Here is a 20,789-nt window from a genome sequence, read left to right on the forward strand (position 1 = left end):
ACCTAAAGCTGTACCTAAAGCTCTCATCCTGTACCTATGTACAGGATGAGAGCTATGCTCGTGGTGTCCCGTCTTCCCAGCACTCTTTGTCATATAACGCTTTGAAACTACTGACAGTTTTGGCCTCCACCACCTTCTCACCTAACTTGTTCCAACCGTCATGGCACACCTGTGTGTCTTGACACAGTTGTTTACAAAAACTTATGTTCTGTACAGTATTACTATATTGCTAGTTATGTACTGTAATATCACCAGTCATACACTGTGATGTCACTAGTTATGCTTTGTGATGTCACTAGTCATGCACTATGATGTCAATAGTCATGCACTGATTTCACTAGTCATACACTGTGATGTCACTAGTCACCTACTGTGATATCATGAGTCATGTACTATGATGTCTCTGTCATCCACTGTGATGTCACCAGTGGACATATAGAGTGGATCTCTGTAATATTATGCGTTATGTACTGTGATGTCACTATCATGTACTATGATGTCATGTCATGCACCATGATGTCACTATCATGCACTATGATGTCACCAGTCATACACTATATTATTACTAGTCATGCACTATGATGTCATTATCATGCACTGTAATACCACACCTGAAATACAGTTCAGTATACTGATTAAAGTTAACAAAATGGTTTATGAATACACCGTGTTGTATTAATCAGAGGATTTACTTCACCGTCGAGTGTATATTGAAAATGAGAATAAAATATTAATATCTACGTGCAGAGGATGAGTCACAATAACGTGGCTGAAGAAATGATGACCAAACCATAACTTGGAAGATGGAGGAGCGACGATGTTTCGAAAAGAAAAACTTTGTTTTAAAAACAAAAATGTTGTTTCGAAAACAAAAACGTTGTTGCTTCTCCATCTTCTGAATTATAGTTTGGTCATCATTAATAGCTAAATTATGATAACGGTGTAAATTAGGGTTTTGTGTGGTGCTAGACCATATACAACTGATAATAGTTAATTATAACAGTGGCTAAATATTTTTATAGGATTTTATTATTACAAGCTCATGGTAAACGCATTTGTTTGTCAAGGCACATTCAATTTCACTTATCCTCTTTTGGAGAATATTGACGTAATATGGGATATGGGATGTCATTTTTCTCATTAGAGTCCACACTTACTGTTACTCTACTGGCATCCATATTTCTCTGCCATATATACCTTATTGACAACATTACCAAGACATAGTGAGGAGTCACTATCAGTGCCAGCTTGTAGACCCAGCTTGTTGCTACAGCTTGTGGACACAGCTTGTAGCTACAGCTTGTTGACACAGCTTGTAGCTGCAGCTTGTGGACACAGCTTTTAGCTACAGCTTGTTGACACAGCTTGTAGCTGCAGCTTGTGGACACAGCTTGTTGACACAGCTTGTAGCTGCAGCTTGTGGACACAGCTTTTAGCTACAGCTTGTTGACACAGCTTGTAGCTACAGCTTGTGGACACAGCTTGTAGCTACAGCTTGTTGACACAGCTTGTAGCTACAGCTTGTGGACACAGCTTGTAGCTACAGCTTGTTGACACAGCTTGTAGCTGCAGCTTGTGGACACAGCTTGTAGCTGCAGCTTGTTGACACAGCTTGTAGCTACAGCTTGTGGACACAGCTTGTAGCTACAGTTTGTTGACATAGCTTGTAGCTACAGCTTGTGGACACAGCTTGTAGCTACAGCTTGTGGACACAGCTTGTAGCTACAGCTTGTTGACACAGCTTGTAGCTACAGCTTTTGAACACAGCTTGTTGCTACTGCTTGTAGCTACAGCTTGTGGACACAGCTTGTTGACACAGCTTGTTGACACAGCTTGTAGCTACAGCTTGTTGACACAGCTTGTAGCTACAGCTTGTGGACACAGATTGTAGCTACAGCTTGTTGACACAGCTTGTAGCTACAGCTTGTGGACACAGCTTGTAGCTACAGCTTGTTGACACAGCTTGTAGCTGCAGCTTGTGGACACAGCTTGTAGCTACAGCTTGTTGACACAGCTTGTAGCTACAGCTTGTGGACACAGCTTGTAGCTACAGCTTGTGGACACAGCTTGTAGCTACAGCTTGTGGACACAGCTTGTAGCTGCAGCTTGTGGACACAGCTTGTAGCTACAGCTTGTTGACACAGCTTGTAGCTACAGCTTGTGGACACAGCTTGTAGCTACAGCTTGTTGACACAGCTTGTAGCTACAGCTTTTGAACACAGCTTGTTGCTACATCTTGTAGCTACAGCTTGTGGACACAGCTTGTAGCTACAGCTTGTTGACACAGCTTGTAGCTACAGCTTGTTGACACAGCTTGTAGCTACGGTTTGTAGACTCGGGTTGTTGCTACAACTTGTAGCAAGTACTCACTGATGTATAACTCTCACTCTACTCCTCTTCAAGTACAGGTATCTCATACTTTCTCAAACTTCATACATAGAAACATGGAAACGTTTATGTGCAATACCTACTTTTTCACACCAAATTTGTGTACAGTATATATTCACCTCATAAATAAATAGTTGATCTTCATTAGAACATACCTGTACTTACGTTACTCTAGCCCAATTCTGTGTAATAGCCAACTTCTGTACACAGATTAATCGGTTTTTACTCAGTTATTAAAACCATTTGCTCACTTCACATATAATTTAAATTCTTTGCTTTTACATGTACTGTACTGTACTGTACTACCCTTATTTCTTAAATTTATAAATGTGTGTGTTCCCTATTTCCTGTGTCCTGGTTATGTCATTCAATGTGACAGCCCAGTTAGTGTTATGAACCTATTTGGTTTTTAGCACTGGAGTACACTTGAGTAGATTCATGCTGACAGGGACTTTGCTTGCTAGTGTTTGTAAGTAGTAAAAATCTAGTAGCCTGTGCTCATGTTTTTGTGCCCACCATGTTTTTTGCGCTTTTGTGCTTATAAATGCATGTTATAAGTGTGTATGATTGGTGGAGCTTACTTGGTGATCACCACAACAGCGGCGCCCATCAACTCTCTGCAGCAGTTCCGAGTCATCACCCAAGATGCTGGAAGGGCAGACTTCGCAGTGTCCATCACATCACCCTCTGGTATGAGAGTACGTGCTCATGTCGTGCCTACGCATGAGGGTTACCTGGTAAATTTCACTCCAACGGAACTGGGAGAGTATTTGCTGTCCATCCAGTTTGGCGGTCAACCCATCAGCTCGACACCATACAGATTTACCTGCACACCTGGGGGTGATGCATCAGCAGTCCGGGCATGGGGGCCAGGACTTGAGGGGGGAATAGTATGCCGTCCGGCAGAGTTTGTCATAGACACCCGAGAAGCTGGTCAGGGTGGCCTTGGAGTCACAGTGGAGGGCCCTTGCGAAGCAGCCATAAATTGCAGAGACAACGGCGATGGAACGTGTGCTGTGGCATATCTACCTACTGAAGCTGGACCTTATACCATCAACATTACCTTTAACGAGCGACACATCCATGGTTCTCCATTCCATGCTCTCATCGGCCACGACAAAGACCTCAAACAGATCAGAGTCACTGGCAACGGCATCCAACCCCATGGTACTCCCTCTTTCGTGCCTCCTGTGTGGTTTCAGTGTTGTAGGACCTGTAGCAAGCTTTATGTTGAAGATTTTTAACTTCACAGCATGAAGATCAAAATTAGTAATAATAATTACAGTATTATAGAGTTAATTATTTTTCTTCCATGAATTTATTTTGTTAAACTTTTGTTAATAATGTGGCATGTTTTGTGTGTGGTTGAATATGGAGAATTATCACGAGTGTCACCATGGACATGTCAGGTCACCATCCACAATATAACCTGGAAGTGGTGTGTTTTGTTGTCACTTGGTTACTTCATTGACTGTGTTGTGTGCATTGTCGTTATCAACTTTCACACGAGTGTTGAATCATGTTTTTGTTATTCAATTAACAAGTAGCTACTAGTGTTATGTTTTCATGCAGTGATTCACATGATTGAATAATATGATTTATCCTGTTATTTGGGTATTAATAGTTTTGGTATTTGTTTATTAATATTAATTTGATTCATCTAGTGTTACTGTAATGTGGAAATTTAACATCTTTGCTGTTTAATGCAATATGTGATGAACCCATATGTGGTTAATATTTTGCATTGCATATTAATATATTTTTGTTGATCTTCTATATGAGATGACATCAGAATTAAAAAAAGAAAATTTGCTCATGAACAGTTGTGTCTAAAAAAAATTCATGCTGCAGTATGTCCAAATAGCAAAGGGATTATAGTTGCTCCGTTGTCTTAAAATGAATACAAATAAACCCTTCAAATGGCCCATCTCATTTCAGGTGTGTTCGTAGACTCCCCGACAGACTTCGTGGTTGACACCCGTGCTCTTGCTAACCTTAGAAAAGACACGAAAGGCAGTGATAAGGGTGATGGGAAAGTCATGTGCGTTATCACGAATCCTTCTGGAACTAGAACAGATTCGTTCCTGAGACCACTCACAGATGGCACTTACAAGATTTCATACACACCATTTGAAGAAGGTGTGCTTTTCTGCTACAAGTGTATTGATGCATGTTTACACTTATCTCTTTGATTGCCATACAGTACTAAAACATTTATAATTTTTTAGGCCAACTAGAAATGTTTAAGTGATATATTGATATACTGTACCACCTTCTCTAGAAACACAAAACCAACAATTTTGCATTCTAGTGTATTGTTTAATTCACCATTATACCATAAGTAAACTAGGGTATTAGTTCAAGTTGAAGTGCTTTATAAAAGTTCCAAAATATGTATCGCTGAAAATTATACAGTACAGTACTTTGGTTTCACAGATATATATAAGTGTGTGTTATAAATGTGAATATATGTACTGTATTATCAGTGAATTACACATACATATTTGCTATACAGTATTCAATATTTATGTGTAATATTCAAAAGTATACAGAACTATGACCTCAGAGGGTTTTATTAGTTAAAATATATTAAAGTTGAAATTTCATGCAGATGTACCTATCTCACTTCTCTGTATAGTAAATATGGTGCATTTCCTGTGCATGATTTCATAGTAGACCATTTTAAATGAGCTAGTAGTTGGATATGGAGGAAGTTTTGAAATACTGTACAGAGCAAAGTTTATATAAATAAGTAAAACTGCACACAACTTCGGGACTAAGGTATCAGTGACTGCTGGAACGCTACTCTGAAGTATTAGCAGATAAATTAGGGAGTTCTCTTTTGTTTTGTTTTCCATCAATTATTGATCTATGTACAGTGATAAGTACTCCAGAGTTTAAATTTTTGTATAACCTTCAAAATCTTTCTATTTGCTGACATATAAAGTCATTGTGTTTACCATTAAATTACCTTTGTACACCAGAAGCTGAGATGAAATTTCAATAATAATAATACATACTTTAATAATCAAAATAATATTAATACAAATAATTATGAGAATACAGTAATTAATTTGTTAGAAGTTGCATTTTAATACTCTAATTACATGGAGAACCACCTCAAATTTTAAAACTGACCATGAATTTTTTTGTTTGCAGTTTTGTTTTTTGCAAACAAAAATTTTTTATAATAAATTACTGCACAGTAATTATTTTTTCCAGGTCGTCACACCATTGATCTGCTGTACGATGGTGTTCCTGTACCAGGCTCCCCCTTCACTGTCAACGTTCGCAGGGGCTGTGACCCTAACAAGTGTCAAGCATTTGGTCCTGGGCTTGATCATGGCTTTGTCAATGAAGTCAACACATTTACAGTTGAAACAAAAGGTAATGATGATGAGTATATTACTTATATATACCCAGAGGGTCCTGGTAATACAGTCGGGTTTGTTCTTGATGCAAAATTTAGTATTCCAGGTTCGAATCCCGTGTGAGACAGAAATGATTGGGCATAGTTCCTTTCACCTAATGGTACTGTTCACCTAGCAGTGAGTAGGTACCCAGGAGTTGGTCAGCTTGTTGTGGGGTTGCATCCTGGGCAGGGTCAGTAGATTGACCTTGAAGGGGGACCTTGATAAAACTCTAATGTGTATGAATACAATTTGGCTTCCTGTCCCCTGACACAATGAATTATTATTATTATACAGTATTAGATAATCCTGAGTATGCAAGTGAAACATCACTGGTATAAACATGCAAGGTAATAATAAGTATACAAAGATGAGTATAGAAGGTGAGTGTATCTTACTTAGTAAGTGTATCAATCAGTATTTCCTTTTAGAATGTGCTGTGGATGACAAATAATTTATAAGGCTAATGTTAACATTATCCATGTTTGTGTACAGCCTCTAGTATGCACAGCATTCTGCGCAAGTCATAAATATAGAGAATAGTTGTGTTATCAAAGCAACCCGTCCTCTTAAAAATAACGTCGCTTTTGGCTCGTATGCGCGCTATGGCCAAAAGTGGACGTAATTTGAAATGAAATCGGCTCACGAAAGTGACGTACTGTCCTGTTTTCTGTTTGAGTCGTCCGGCTTACTCGGAAAGGTTAGGAGAGGAAACTTTCAATTAACGGTTTTCATAACGTTTTGAAACTTTATGAAAATTTCCTGCTCACCTAACCTACCAGAGGACCCTTAACTAACAGTTGTTGAAAAAAAAATCTCAAATTTATTTTCATTTTTTTCATTTTCAAATTACGTCCACTTTCAGCCGTACGGGCAAACGGCCAAAAGCGACGTTATTTTTAAGAGGACAGGTTGATAAAAGAGTACAGTATTTGGCAAAGATTAAGTAGTCTATACAAGTACGGGAGAACAGTAAGTCTTAGACCAAACAATTAAAACTAGGAGATAAAATTATGGTTGTTGTTATATTGGCAAGAAAATTATGATTCCTTTGTGGTAATAAGAGCATAAAATTTTTACTAAGGAAAATTGGGGATAATGAGATGTTATACCAGTGATGGTGTAAAACTTTACTAAAACTCAATACTAATTGAGATCAAAAGCATAAATTGATTTGAAAAAAGAAAAAAAAGGAAAAGAGAATGATAATAATTACATGATGGATGGAACAGTAGAAAATGCAACTGCAGTAGCATTTTCTGCTACTGCAACAAGCAGTAGGAATTTTAACTAAATAAAATAAGGGTCTGTGACTTCATAATGGCTGCACCAGGAGGGAAGGTGGTCATTTTATACTGTAGATAATACATGATACAGAGAGGAAGAGTGAAGGTAGGAAGGTGAAGCACCTGGATATACTGTATGTGGTGGGGATGGTGCAGTGTTATATTGAAGTGCTCAAGTGGAGTTGTTGTCGGTGTACAGGATTAGGAATCTTTCCTGTTTCTTACTCTCAGTCTTTATGTTATTTATTATGAGAAAATAGCTATACTTCTCTCAACCAGTTTTAAAAAACTAAGAAATATACAATTAACATTCTGTAAACAATTATATCATCTAAAATAAAATACAAATTTGTGTTTTGCTGTTCTTATAAATTTTAAATACTAAATATTCTTTGCCTCTCACCATTATCATCTAGATATTGTATAGCATTTGATTGCTTTAACAATTCATATATGATACTGGAATTACCTGAATTTACATGAGGGGCCAGCATTTCTCTTGTCATCTCAATGGGAACAGGAAGCCGGTAGCTTGTCAAAGGTCTCTCCATTTTTCCTGATGAGTTTATCTAGCTGGATTTTGAACTGTAGCAATGTCTTGGCATTTACGGCTTTGGATGGTAGACAGTTCCATGGATTTAATTCATTTAGTTGGGACACAGACAGCTTATGTATTTATATATATACAGTACAGTATACATGTTAGGCTTGTATCGAGATCTCCCTCAAGGGCGAACTACTGACCCTTCCCAGGATGCAACCCCACAACATTTGACCAATTCCTGGGTACCTATATACTACTTGGCAAACAGAGGCATTAGGGTGAAAGGAAATGGACCCAACCACTTTTGGCCCACCCAGAATTCAAACCAGAGATTCCCGATTGTGAGTAGAGAACAAAACCATCTGTACTACCAAGACCCTTATAACAGTGTGGGAAAAGGCATCTTCTCTTTTCTGCCTTACATTGTGGCATGTTGAGCCTGAAGCCATGGCTCCTTGTGTTAAGTATTTACCTTATTAAATTATTCAATAATATAACTGAATTATTTGACATTATGCCCAAAATGCTTTGCATACTAGTGAACTTATTAAATATGCATTTTATGTAACTATTCAACCAATGTTTGGTATTCTGTTTATTTTTTAAATAACAATTACTATTATTATTATTAGTGGTAGTAGTATTAGTAGTACGTATTAGTATTAGGGTAGTAGTACAGTAGTAGTATTAGTATTAGTAATGAGAAAATCCATAGAAGCCGTGTTGAAGGTTTGAACCTATGTAGTGGGTGTTCCCACACACGACCTAGTCAACTAGACAACGACAGGGTCAAAAGAATTTCAACCTGGAGTTCTACTGAACACACAAGGGTTTCCTGAAGCTTCCACTGAAGCCTGACCAGAATTTTCACACAATCCCCCCCCCCCATGTACTCTACTCTGGCTCTATCATCCAGGAATGTTTTACCTCTGATGCTCCTCTTTCAATACTAAGGCAGACATAACTCTGTGTATCTATGTATTTATGTCTGTAGGTTAGATTACCATTTTAAAAGCACTACAATTTTGAACACTACCTTGTGTGTTCAGTAGAACTCTAGGTTGAAATCCTTTTGACCCTGTTGTGGCCTAGTTGACTAGGTCGTGTGTGTGGGAACACCCGCCGTATAGGTTCAAACCTTCATCACGGCTCCTATGGATTTTCTCATTGACACATCATGCTAGTGTGATTATTCACACTATTAGTAGTAGTAGAAGTAGTAGTAATAATAGTAGTAGAAGTAGTAGTAATAATAGTAGTAGTAGTAGTAGTAGAAGTACTAGTAATAATAGAAGTAGTAGTAGTAGTAGAAGTAGTAGTAATAATAGAAGTAGTAGTAGAAGTAGTAGTAATAATAGAAGTAGTAGTAGAAGTAGTAGTAATAATAGTAGTAGAAGTAGTAGTAATAATAGTAGTAGAAGTAGTAGTAGTAGTAGTAGTAGTAATAATAGTAGTAGTAGTAGTAGTAGTAGTAGTAGTAGTAGTAGTAGTAGTAGTAGTAGTAGTAGTAATAATAGTAGTAGAAGTAGTAGTAATAATAGTAGTAGTAGAAGTAGTAGTAATAATAGAAGTAGTAGTAGTAGTAGAAGTAGTAGTAATAATAGTAGTAGTAGTAGTAGTAGTAATAATAGTAGTAGAAGTAGTAGTAATAATAGTAGTAGTAGTAGTAGTAATAATAGTAGTAGAAATAGTAGTAGTAATAATAGTAGTAGAAATAGTAGTAGTAATAATAGTAGTAGAAGTAGTAGTAGTAGTAGTAGTAGTAATAATAGTAGTAGAAGTAGTAGTAATAATAGTAGTAGAAGTAGTAATAATAGAAGTAGTAGTAGTAGTAGTAGTAGTAGTAGTAGTAATAATAGAAGTAGTAGTAGTAGTAGTAGTAGTAGTAGTAGAAGTAGTAGTAATAATAGTAGTAGAAGTAGTAGTAGTAGTAGTAGTAGTAGTAGTAGAAGTAGTAGTAATAATAGTAGTAGAAGTAGTAGTAATAATAGTAGTAGAAGTAGTAGTAGTAGAAGTAGTAGTAGTAGTAGTAGCAGTAATAATAGTAGTAGAAGTAGTAGTAGTAGTAGAAGTAGTAGTAATAATAGTTGTAGAAGTAGTAGTAGTAGAAGTAGTAGTAATAATAGTAGTAGTAGACATAGTAGTAATAGTAGTGGTAGTAGAAGTAGTAGTAATAGTAGTAGAAGTATTAATAGTGGTAGTAGTAATAGTAGTAGTAGTAATAGAAGTAGTAGTAATAGTAGTAGAAGTGGTAGTAATAGTAGTAGTAGTAGAAGTAGTAGTAGTAGTAGTAGTAAAAGTAGTAGTAATAATAGTAGTAGTTGTAGTAGTAGTAGCAGTAATAATAGTAGTAGTAGAAGTAGTAGTAATAATAGTAGTAGAAGTAGTAGTAATAATAGTTGTAGAAGTAGTAGTAGTAGTAGAAGTAGTAGTAATAATAGTAGTAGTAGACATAGTAGTAATAGTAGTGGTAGTAGAAGTAGTAGTAATAGTAGTAGAGAGCCCTGGTGACTCTCTATTACTCCCTTATCTATCCATATCTCAACTATGGTATTTGTGCTTGGGGCTCTACTACCCAAAATCACTTACGTCCTCTAATTACTCAACACAAAGCTGCTATTAGGACAATATCCAATTCTGGCCCCAGACATCACTCGGTACCCCTACTTAAATCTCTGAATATGTTACACATTAAGTCACTGCACATTCTCTCATGTGTATTATACATATATAAAACGCTAAACTATAATGCCAATCCTGATCTCAAAAGCTTCATAGAAGGTTGTATCAGAACCCATGAGCATCACACCAGAAATAAATACAGTTTTGATATTCCTAGAGTACGACTTAATCAAACTAGAAATGCTCTACAAATCAAGGGGCCTAGAATGTGGAATGACTTTCCCAACCATGTTAAAGACTGTACCTCTCTCAACCAGTTTAGTTTCAGTCAACCAACTAATAAATTCCCTGTAACCTACCTTACCCTTCTATTGTCAACCAATGTCTGTTTTTTTCTTTAAAGAGCGCTGTTTGTCGACATAATTGTATTTGTGCTGCTTTTTCATCTATGTTTTCATTCTACTCATTATGCTCAATTAGTATTAAGCTTGTCATTTAAGTTTATCATGCCCGAAACGCTTTGCGTAATAGTGGCTTTAGGCATTGTATGTACTAGCTCTACCTATAAGTTAAACAATCCTTGTAAATATTTATTGTATGTATGTACCTTACCTAAATAAAATTGTATTGTATTGTATTGTATTGTAGAAGTATTAATAGTAGTAGTAGTAGTAATAGTAGTAGTAGTAATAGAAGTAGTAGTAATAGTAGTAGAAGTGGTAGTAATAGTAGTAGTAGTAGAAGTATTAATAGTAGTAGTAGTAGTATTTGGTAAGCCAATTTGTTTTGGAATGCAGTAAAATGTTGCAAATCTTTTTTTTTTAGTAAAAAATTTGGCAAACATCCAGCATATTATTTTTTCTTGTGAAAGAAATGTTTTCTTTTACACAATGTATGATGACTATTAGATCAATAAATTACCATGCATGTATTTAATACTGTATAATGATTTGCTTCTTATCTGTTGCCACTGTAGGTGCTGGCACCGGTGGGCTCGGCTTAGCTGTTGAGGGTCCATCTGAAGCCAAAATGACATGTAAGGATAATCGAGATGGGTCGTGCACAGTGGAGTACGTGCCTCTGGAGTCTGGCGACTATGATGTGTCCATCAAGTTTGCTGACCAACACATTCCAGGATCCCCATTCAAGGTTAATATGGGAGAATATCATTAAAAAGGAAGAATTCACTATCATCATTATCATCACCATTGCCACTACCACCACCATCATCATCATCATCATCATCATCATCATCATCATCATCATCATCATCATCATCATCATCATCAACACCATCACCATCATCTCCATCACCATCATTGCCTTTACTTCCTTGTTTTCTACTTTCAGGAAGTGTGATGGCATCACTCTGAAAGAAAAAGGAAAGAAAAATATGTCAAACATTTATGCTCTAAACAAAGTGATTCCACTTTATTATTCGCTGCCACTTGTTGTGTGTTGTTCACACTCACTCCCTGCGTCCTCACTCACTCAATCACCATGTCTTTCCATCTTCTTCCTGGCATCCCTCTCCAATCTTCAGGTTCACTCAAATAAATTCTCTTAATCACTCTGTTTTTATTCATTCAACATGATCAAACGATCTCAATCAAAAATAAATTCTAGTCAATTTTATAATTTGCTGAACTTTATATTCCAAATCTTTCCCTTACATTTTTATTTCTTACATGAGTTATGTTCCTAACACCACAAATATACCTCAGACAGTCCATTTCTAGAGCTCTAACTCTTGTCTCTTATGTTCATGCCACATCATTATTTCACACTCAACTGGTAATACCACTCCTTCATAGCATTATCCAGCTGCTACTCTATTGGACCAATGAATCAGGAAATACTGATGCAGGATAACATCTGAAATTGGTCAGGGACTTTTTATTAATCCTTTTTTCTGCACACTTCCACTGGAATTGAAGAAGTAAATAATTGTAATATGGCTATCATAAAGAGATGTGCGAGTGTGGGTATATTTGTGAGTCTTGGTGGGGTAGATGCTTCCATGGAGGGTCATGGTTCACTTTCATCAACACAAGGGCATCACATATTGAACTGCCACAGACTTGGTGAAACATCCCATTATTGGGGAAAGGTATTTTGGTCACCTGGAGAAAATTTGAATATCATAAGTGAAGAACTCCTTGTTTACAAAACTAAAGTTTCAAAAGTGCCAAGAAAAATTTTACTGGAGCGTGAACTGTGGGGATTGAGGAGTCTTGTCTACGTTTATGACATCATTTTATTGTAAATTGTCTCAAGTGTTTTGAATATCATTTTAAACGCATCTTGGTAGACCTTTACCCTCAGTCCTATTACTGCTATACCTGTACTCTTTAAATGTTAACATTTTATTATTTAATGATATATTTTAATTAACATTGAAATGCAATTTGTCAGGTGTCTGTGGACCAGAGTGTGGATGCATCACAGGTGGTGGTGTGGGGCTCTGGACTGGAGCCGGGCAAGGTACGAGCAGGTGTGCCTCTCACTTTCCACGTTGATGGATCCAAGTCTGGCAAGGCACCCTTAGGAGTGGATATCACCACAGACAAAGGTCAGTTTTTATATGACAACTATGGCTTTTTATACATACAGTACAGGCAGTCCTTAGCTTATGAACGGAATCAGATTCCCCATAGGAACAATGTTATATATGGGGATATGTTTTTGGATCATCAAAAATCAACATATATATCCAAAATTTTAGGGACACATTATAAGAAATACTGCTGTTTACTTACATAAAATTATGGAATTGCCCTGTTTGCCTAGTTTGATGGTTTTTGAAGAACAAAGATTTTTGTTTTGTTGAAGACATCATAAAAAGAAAGGCAAAACGCCATGCAACCTCTGAAGAGTCAACTAACACAACACTTATACCCCCTATTAGACTATTTTACAGGAACGTCTTTTCGACAGCTCATAAAACGAAGGAAAGGGTCCTGAAAGATATTGTTGATAGGAACGTTATCCCTACAGACAAAAATCAGAAAATACAATTGACGATTTACTATAAAACCAAAGAAACGGCCAACCTACTCATGAAAAACTCTCCAAGACACCAAGCAGAATGCCTTGAAGGAAACCAACGTCGTCTATGCCTTCAAATGTCCACGTGGGGGACTGTAAGCTCCAAAGAACTCAGTATATAAGCAAGACAACAACGTCTCTTTCCAGGCAATTAACAATAAATAAATAAATAATAAATAAATAAATGTTTATTTAGGTAAGGTACATACATAAAGAGATTTTACAAAGTTTGTTGGGTTAATAGATAGAGCTAGTACATACAATGCCTAAAGCCACTATTATGCAAAGCGTTTCGGGCAGGAAAAACATTAATGACTAAAGCTTAAAACTAATGGGTAAAAAGAATAAAATGTGTTGAGAACAAATAAAAATAGAGGTAAAAGAGGGGGGAACATGGTTGAAAAAGCAGCACAAATACAATTACAAATTATTACAGAAAATTACATTCAAACAGCGTTGTTTTGAAAAAAAAAAAAAAAAAAACATACATGGGTTGACAACAGAGGGGTAAGGTAGGTTACAGGGAATTTATTAGGTAGTGCTTCGTTTTTTATCTTAAACTGGTTGAGAGAGGTACTGTCTTTAACATGGTTGGGAAGATCATTCCACATTCTGGGTCCCTTGATTTGAAGAGCATTTCTAGTATGATTAAGTCGTACTCTAGGAATATCAAAACTGTATTTATTTCTGGTGTGGTGCTCATGGGTTCTGTTACAACCTTCAATGAATCTTTTGAGGTCAGGATTGGAATTACAGTTCAGCGTTTTATATATGTATAATACACATGAGAGAATGTGCAATGACTTAATATCTAACATATTCAGAGATTTGAGTAGGGGTACCGAGTGATGTCTGGGGCTAGAGTTGGATATTGTCCTAATAGCAGCTTTGTGTTGAGTAATTAGAGGACATAAATGATTTTGGGTAGTAGAACCCCAAGCACAAATACCATAGTTGAGATATGGATAGATGAGGGAGTAATAGAGAGTCACCAGGGCAGGGCGGGGTACATAATATCTGATCTTAGAAAGAATGCCAACAGTTTTTGAAACTTTTTTTGATATATTTAGAATGTGTCCCTGGAAATTCAGCTTGTGGTCGATGAGAACGCCAAGGAATTTGCCATCTAATTTGTTACAAATTTGGGTATTGTTTATTTTGAGATTTATATGATTAGAGGATTTATTGCCAAACAGAATATAAAACGTTTTGTCAATGTTAAGGGTGAGTTTGTTGGCAGTTAGCCAAAGATGGACTTTCTCTAGCTCAGTATTTACTGTGGCATTTAGAGCAAGGGGGTCAGGACTGGAGTAAATGAAGGTTGTGTCGTCAGCAAATAGAATTGGTTTGAGGTGTTGGGAGGCATTTGGAAGGTCATTAATGTAGATGAGAAAGAGGAGAGGGCCAAGTATGCTGCCCTGAGGAACACCAATGTTGATGGGTAGGGTGGGAGAAATTGTATTATTCACAGAAACATACTGGAGCCTGTCAGTAAGATAAGATTTGAGGTATTGCAGGGAGTGTCCTCTGACACCATAATGATGTAATTTAAGAAGAAGGTTTCGGTGGTTGACAGTGTCAAAAGCCTTACGCAGGTCCACAAATAACCCAACAGGGAACTCCTTTTTATCAAGAGCTGCGTGAATCAAGTTAATCATACTAATAAGTGCATCGTTAGTGCTTTTTTTGGGTCTGAAGCCATATTGACAAGAGCTAAGTATATTGTGTTTGGCTAGAAAAGAGTAAAGCTGCTTGTAGATTAGTTTTTCGAATATTTTTGACAAGTTAGGCAGGATTGATATAGGTCTGTAGTTGCTAACATCTGCGTGATCACCACATTTGTGGACAGGGGTTACTCTTGCTTTTTATAGAATGTCTGGAAAGGTTTAGAATGTCTGGAAACAATGCATAAACAACAGGGCTCCATTAAGGAACATATAAGCTCTTCTCACAACCAGACCATCACCAGAGAAATCTTAACAAACAACACAGAAATCATTGATAGATACAGCGATAGCAGGAGGCTCGACATCTGCGAGGCACTACACATCAAAAGGTCAATATCAGCAATGAACAGCCAATTAATGCACAACTATATTCTACCCACTTCAAGAATCTAAACCAATATAGAAGCATCAAGAGGAAGTATGGGCCAATAGGCCTTCTGCAGTTACTTTCGTTCTTATGTTTTTATACCCATTGGTTCATGTTCTATCATGTGCAAATGTCAATCGCCTCACCCAGAACGTTTGTACCATATCACTTCACACAAATGCAATTATAAATATGGATGTATTTTGCGTGTTTACAAGTTACAGTTGTGTGTGTAAATTAAAGTCTTTGAAAATGTAATAAGTTATTACGAAATGCGTTAAGGCGTCGCGTCAGACTAGAAGTAAAAATGAATTTTGGAGAATTGATTTTTCAATTACCATCGACAGTGAAAAGAAACATAAGAAATATTGAGAAAATTCGTGTTAGAATTATTAATCTAACCTTTTCGGTCATATTTAACAACATATATATATATACTAAAGGAGATAATAAAAGATGAGGATTCATGGGAACTGATGCACCACTAATACCCTTCACTTATCATCCATTATTGAGGCACTCTTCCTCCTCGATAAACAGCTGAAATAGTGCTCTTTCAGAACTATTCATAATGTTTGTGCAGTTTGTATAGCAGGACATAGGGCTAAATTTTTTATTTTGAGACTCCATGAATGACTGAATATTCATAAATGAGGTGTTCTTAAAGTGAGGACCAAGGTAGTTATTTTGACTACATGTATTTCACTCATTAATGTAGTTTTAGTGAAAAGGGAAATGTCTAATTTATTTTAAAGATTAAAAAAATGCAATACTGTATTGCATACATAAAATTAGCAGTAACACTATAATGCTAATGATAGGATCTGGAAGATCGTGCCAAGTTAAATATTGCGAGGGGAAAACGGGTGGAATACGTTATGTGATCACCCATTCAAGAAAGATATGAAGGCTAGGCAGTTTCACTGCATTAATTTTCTATATGCAGCATCTTAAAATATCTCAGTAAATGTAAAGTTAGGGACAGTTGTTAGTCATAAGCTAGAAATATGACAAACACATCATAGACATTACTGTATTCTTTGTAGATATTTTACCACTCATGCATGTGTTATATTTGGGCCATCATAATTATTGCAGCCAAAAGAGTCTCTGAATCAAATCTAAATTCTAGATTTTAAAACTTATATGTATTTTTCAGGTTCTTTGCCCAAGAGCCCAGATATCCGAGATAATGGTGATGGCACTTATGATGTGACTTACGTTCCTCATGCTGAGGGCACCATGCAGACTGCCAATATCACGTGGGGAGGAAAGCCAGTTCCTGGAAGGTAAGCATTAGACCAAGTCAATCTTAGTTGGACTAACTTACCTTAACAGTGATAATGTAAGAAAATAATAAGAAGGTTAGAAAAATATTTAAAGATTAGAGTTTGTGTTATTTTATGTGTAAAGGCTGTTCTCAATAATTGTTTGTGATGACCTGTATTTAATTTTAATAGCAATTTAATACTAGGATATGAAAGTTGGTGGTTTGTGGTAGGTGTACAGCTCGTCCTCCTAAGGTTTCCCAACGCCAAGAAACTGTGGTACTAAAGTGCCCTATGCTAACCTACCAGAAGACTCAAAACAGAAAACAGGACAGTATGTCAGTTTAATGAGCCACTACCATTTTCTAGTACTGTATGACACTTTGTGGCCTTAGAGTATACAATACGTCTAAATGCGACAATATTAGATATTGTTCTTTATTTCACTCTTAATAAATAAATCTTGTGTGTTTTCTTGATAAATAACCACATGTATTTGCTAAAAGAAACTTGTTTGTCATTAAACTTTTTTACATTGTTTATAAAGCTTTTCCTGGGGTGCAGCATTTTGTATACCACTAAAAGTGTTTTGAAGTGTTATTATGCAACATTTTTAACGGGACATTAACCTGAACAGGAAAATATCGCATAAATGTCTCACTAAAACTACACCGTTTACACATTTTTAAAATAATTCATTGCATAAAAATGATACATATAAAGGACAACATTTATGCATGCAATATAAGTTAGTTAATACATACTGAACTTCTCATGGACACTAGTAACTTGTTAGTAGTAAAAGAATCAAAGAATTAGATTAGATTAGTAAATTTTATTTATAATGACTTATACATAGTGTTACAATGCTGGCTGGACAGAGCAGGTGTATAGCAGTGTAAATCAAACTGACATTTTTAAACAAATTATAAAACATGTATTCACCTAGTTGTGCTTGCGGGGTTGAGCTCTGGCTCTTTCGGCCCACCTCTCAACTGTCAATCAATCAATTGATTATTTTTTTTTTGAAGTGACCACACAGACCAAAAGACACAAAATGGAATCAATATAGGAAGAGGCCAAACCCCCAAACATACCAGCGATACAAAGATGTGAGAAACGACTATTGGCCGTGAGGAGAGAGGCAGAAAGAAATTTTGAAAAAGGGATTGTGGACAAATGTAAAACAGAACCAGGTCTATTATATAAATTCATAAACAAGAAATTGCAGGTAAAGGATAATATTCAGAGATTGAAAATGGGAAATAGATTTACAGAAAATAAAAGGAAATGTGTGAAACATTAAACGAAAAGTTCTAAAGTGTGTTTGTACAAAATGAAATCTTCAGGGAACCAGACACAATAAGAATTCCAGAGAACAACATGGAGTACATAGAAGTTTCTAGAGACGAAGTGGAAAAAATGCTCAAGGAGCTAAGAAAGAATTAAGCAGTTGGTCCAGATGGAGTTTCATCATGGGTTCTGAGAGAATGTGCACCTGAGCTCAGCAATTCCACTTCAACTGATTTTTAAGGCATCCCTGTGTACAGGAATCGTAGCAGATGTGTGGAAAAAGGCTAACATAGTTCCAATCTACAAAAGTGGCAGCAGGGAAGACCCCCTCAATTATAGACCGGTATCATTGACAAGTGTAATGGTCAAAATATTTGGAAAAATAATTAAAATTAAGTAGGTAGAACACCTGAAGAAAAACAATATAGTATCAGACAGACAGTATGGTTTTCGATCTGGAAGATCCTGTGTATTGAATTTACTCACGTTTCTATGATCGAGCCACAGAGAAAGAGATGGTTGGGTTGACTGCATCTATCTGGACCTAAAAAGGGCTTTTGGCAGTGTTCCACATAAGAGGTTGTTCTGGAAACTAGAACATATTCGAGGGGTGACAGGTAAGCCTCTAACATGGATGAAAAATTTCCTAAATGATAGAAAAATGAGGGCCATAATCAGAGGCATTGTATCGGATTGGAAGAATGTTGCAAGTGGAGTACCACAGGGTTCAGTTGCTTGCACTGGTAATGTTCATTGTCTACATAAATGATCTACCACATGAAATACAGAATTATATGAACATGTTTGCTGATGATGCTAAGATAATAGGGAAAATAAGAAACCTAGATGATTGTCATGCCCTTCAAGAAAACCTGGACAAAATAAGTATATGAAGCACCACTTGGCAAATGGAATATAATGTGAATAAATGCCATGTTATGGAATGTGGAATTAGAGAACATAGACCCCACACAACACCCCACACAACCTGCAAATTATGTGAGGAATCGTAAAAAAAGTAGTCTGATAAAGAAAGAGGTCTAGGGGTGGTTCTAAATAGAAAACTGTCACCTGAGGACCACATTAAGAACATTGTGCAAGGAGCCTATGCTACACTTTCTAACTTCAGAATTGCTTTTAAATACATGGATGGAGAAATACTAAAGAAATTGTTCACGACTTTTGTTAGGCCAAAGCTAGAATATGCAGTAATTGTGAGGTGCCCATATCTTAAGAAGCACATCAACAATATGGAAAAGGTGCAAAGACAAGCTACTAAGTGGCTCCCTGAACTGAAGGGCAAGAGCTACAAGGAGAGGTTAGAGGTATTAAATATGCCAAAACTAGAAGACAGAAGAAAAAGAGGTGATATGATCACTACATACAAAATGGTAACAGGAATTGATAAGATTAATAGGGAAGAATTCCTGAGACCCGGAACTTCAAGAACAAGAGGTCATAGATTTAAACTAACTAAACAAAGAATCTGAAGAAATATAAGGCAATTCACTTTCGCAAACAGAGTGGTAGACGGTTGAAACAAGTTAGGTGAGAAGGTGGTGGAGGCCAAAACCGTCAGTAGTTTCAAAGCGTTATATGACAAAGAGTGCTGGGAAACCACAAGCATAGCTCTCATCCTGTAACTACACTTAGGTAATTACACAGGAAGCAGCCTGTAGCAGCTGTCTAACTCCTAGGTATGTATTTACTGCTAGGTAACAGGGGCATTTGGGTGAAAGAAACTGCCCATTTGTTTCTGCCATTGCCGGGGATCAATCCCGTCCCTAGGATTATGAGTCCCGAGCGCTGTTCATTCAGCCACCAGGCCCCTACTCAACCACCAAGAGCCCCCAATAGCTTACAATTGAAGTGGTGATAAATATTGGTAGAGCTCAGTGCAGTTGTAATGGCACATGTAGACACCATTGGTTTGATACAGCCCTTAGGCTGAACAAAAAGTGTTATCTTTAATAACAAAATTTAGTGTTTCTCTGCATATTTGGTTATTAGTTTAAAGAAACTTCCTGAGTAAATGTTTTATTTCTAAATATATTTTGAGGGATTCACTGTTCCATTCTCTATATGGTCTAGTATTTATCTTACATAAAAATATAATTGCTTCTTTAGATAATAACATTTTTGTCAGTGTGGAATATTGACCAAGATTTTAATAATTAATAGCACAATAGTTTTAATTATTTTATGGTTTCATTTAAATCTTTTAATTTTTGTGGATTTTCTGGTAAAATATCTTTTTATTTTATTAATGAAAGTTTGACAAATTTTAACACAATTATTAACTGTGGTCTAGAGCAGTAGGAATCCATTAATGCCAAGATAATTTCTTAGTCTCTTCTGGCCTCCAGTCCATTCAGATTACGCGTGAGGCCAGCATCTGCCTCAATAGTCAGCCCGCTTCGAAGGTAAACTTTAGCTGCATGTGTTAAGGACACGCTGTCCCACCCATGTGACGGCACATGTTGACTTTGTGTTAGAATTTCCCGAATTGGCCAATTCCTTGCGTTAATTTGTTGTTATTGTATGTCAAGCATCCTTACCAGTTCCTCTATCCTGGTTACGTCGTGAATTTTGTTTCTAACCCGTTTATATTCTCTGTACACCTTAACCCATTGCATGCCTCCAACACTCAGGTGTTGAGATTTCTATTATGTGAGCAGTCAAGAGTGTTTGGATTATTTCTGGTGACAGTTTTCATTGGAATCATTTTATTTCACATTAATAAAAGCATAAGTTATGTGGCAATGATTCCTTTCCATTGGATGTGGTCTTTTTCTAACTGACAATGTGGCTGTAATTTTGATGTTTAAAAGGATTT

General features: G+C 36.6%; 1 protein-coding gene across 1 annotated transcript in view; it reads left to right on the forward strand.

Moving 5' to 3' along the window:
* The window catches only part of LOC123771234 (filamin protein cher), a 320,443-nt gene that overhangs the window by 158,380 nt on the left and 141,274 nt on the right, over positions 1–20,789 (forward strand). The window contains 7 exon segments of the mRNA XM_069309435.1: positions 2,989–3,555; positions 4,327–4,527; positions 5,611–5,775; positions 11,227–11,399; positions 12,666–12,822; positions 16,552–16,681; positions 20,320–20,376. Coding sequence (XP_069165536.1) covers positions 2,989–3,555; positions 4,327–4,527; positions 5,611–5,775; positions 11,227–11,399; positions 12,666–12,822; positions 16,552–16,681; positions 20,320–20,376 — 1,450 coding nt within the window.

Source organism: Procambarus clarkii, chromosome 65 (assembly GCF_040958095.1).
Source record: "Procambarus clarkii isolate CNS0578487 chromosome 65, FALCON_Pclarkii_2.0, whole genome shotgun sequence".
Classification (NCBI taxonomy): domain Eukaryota; kingdom Metazoa; phylum Arthropoda; class Malacostraca; order Decapoda; family Cambaridae; genus Procambarus; species Procambarus clarkii.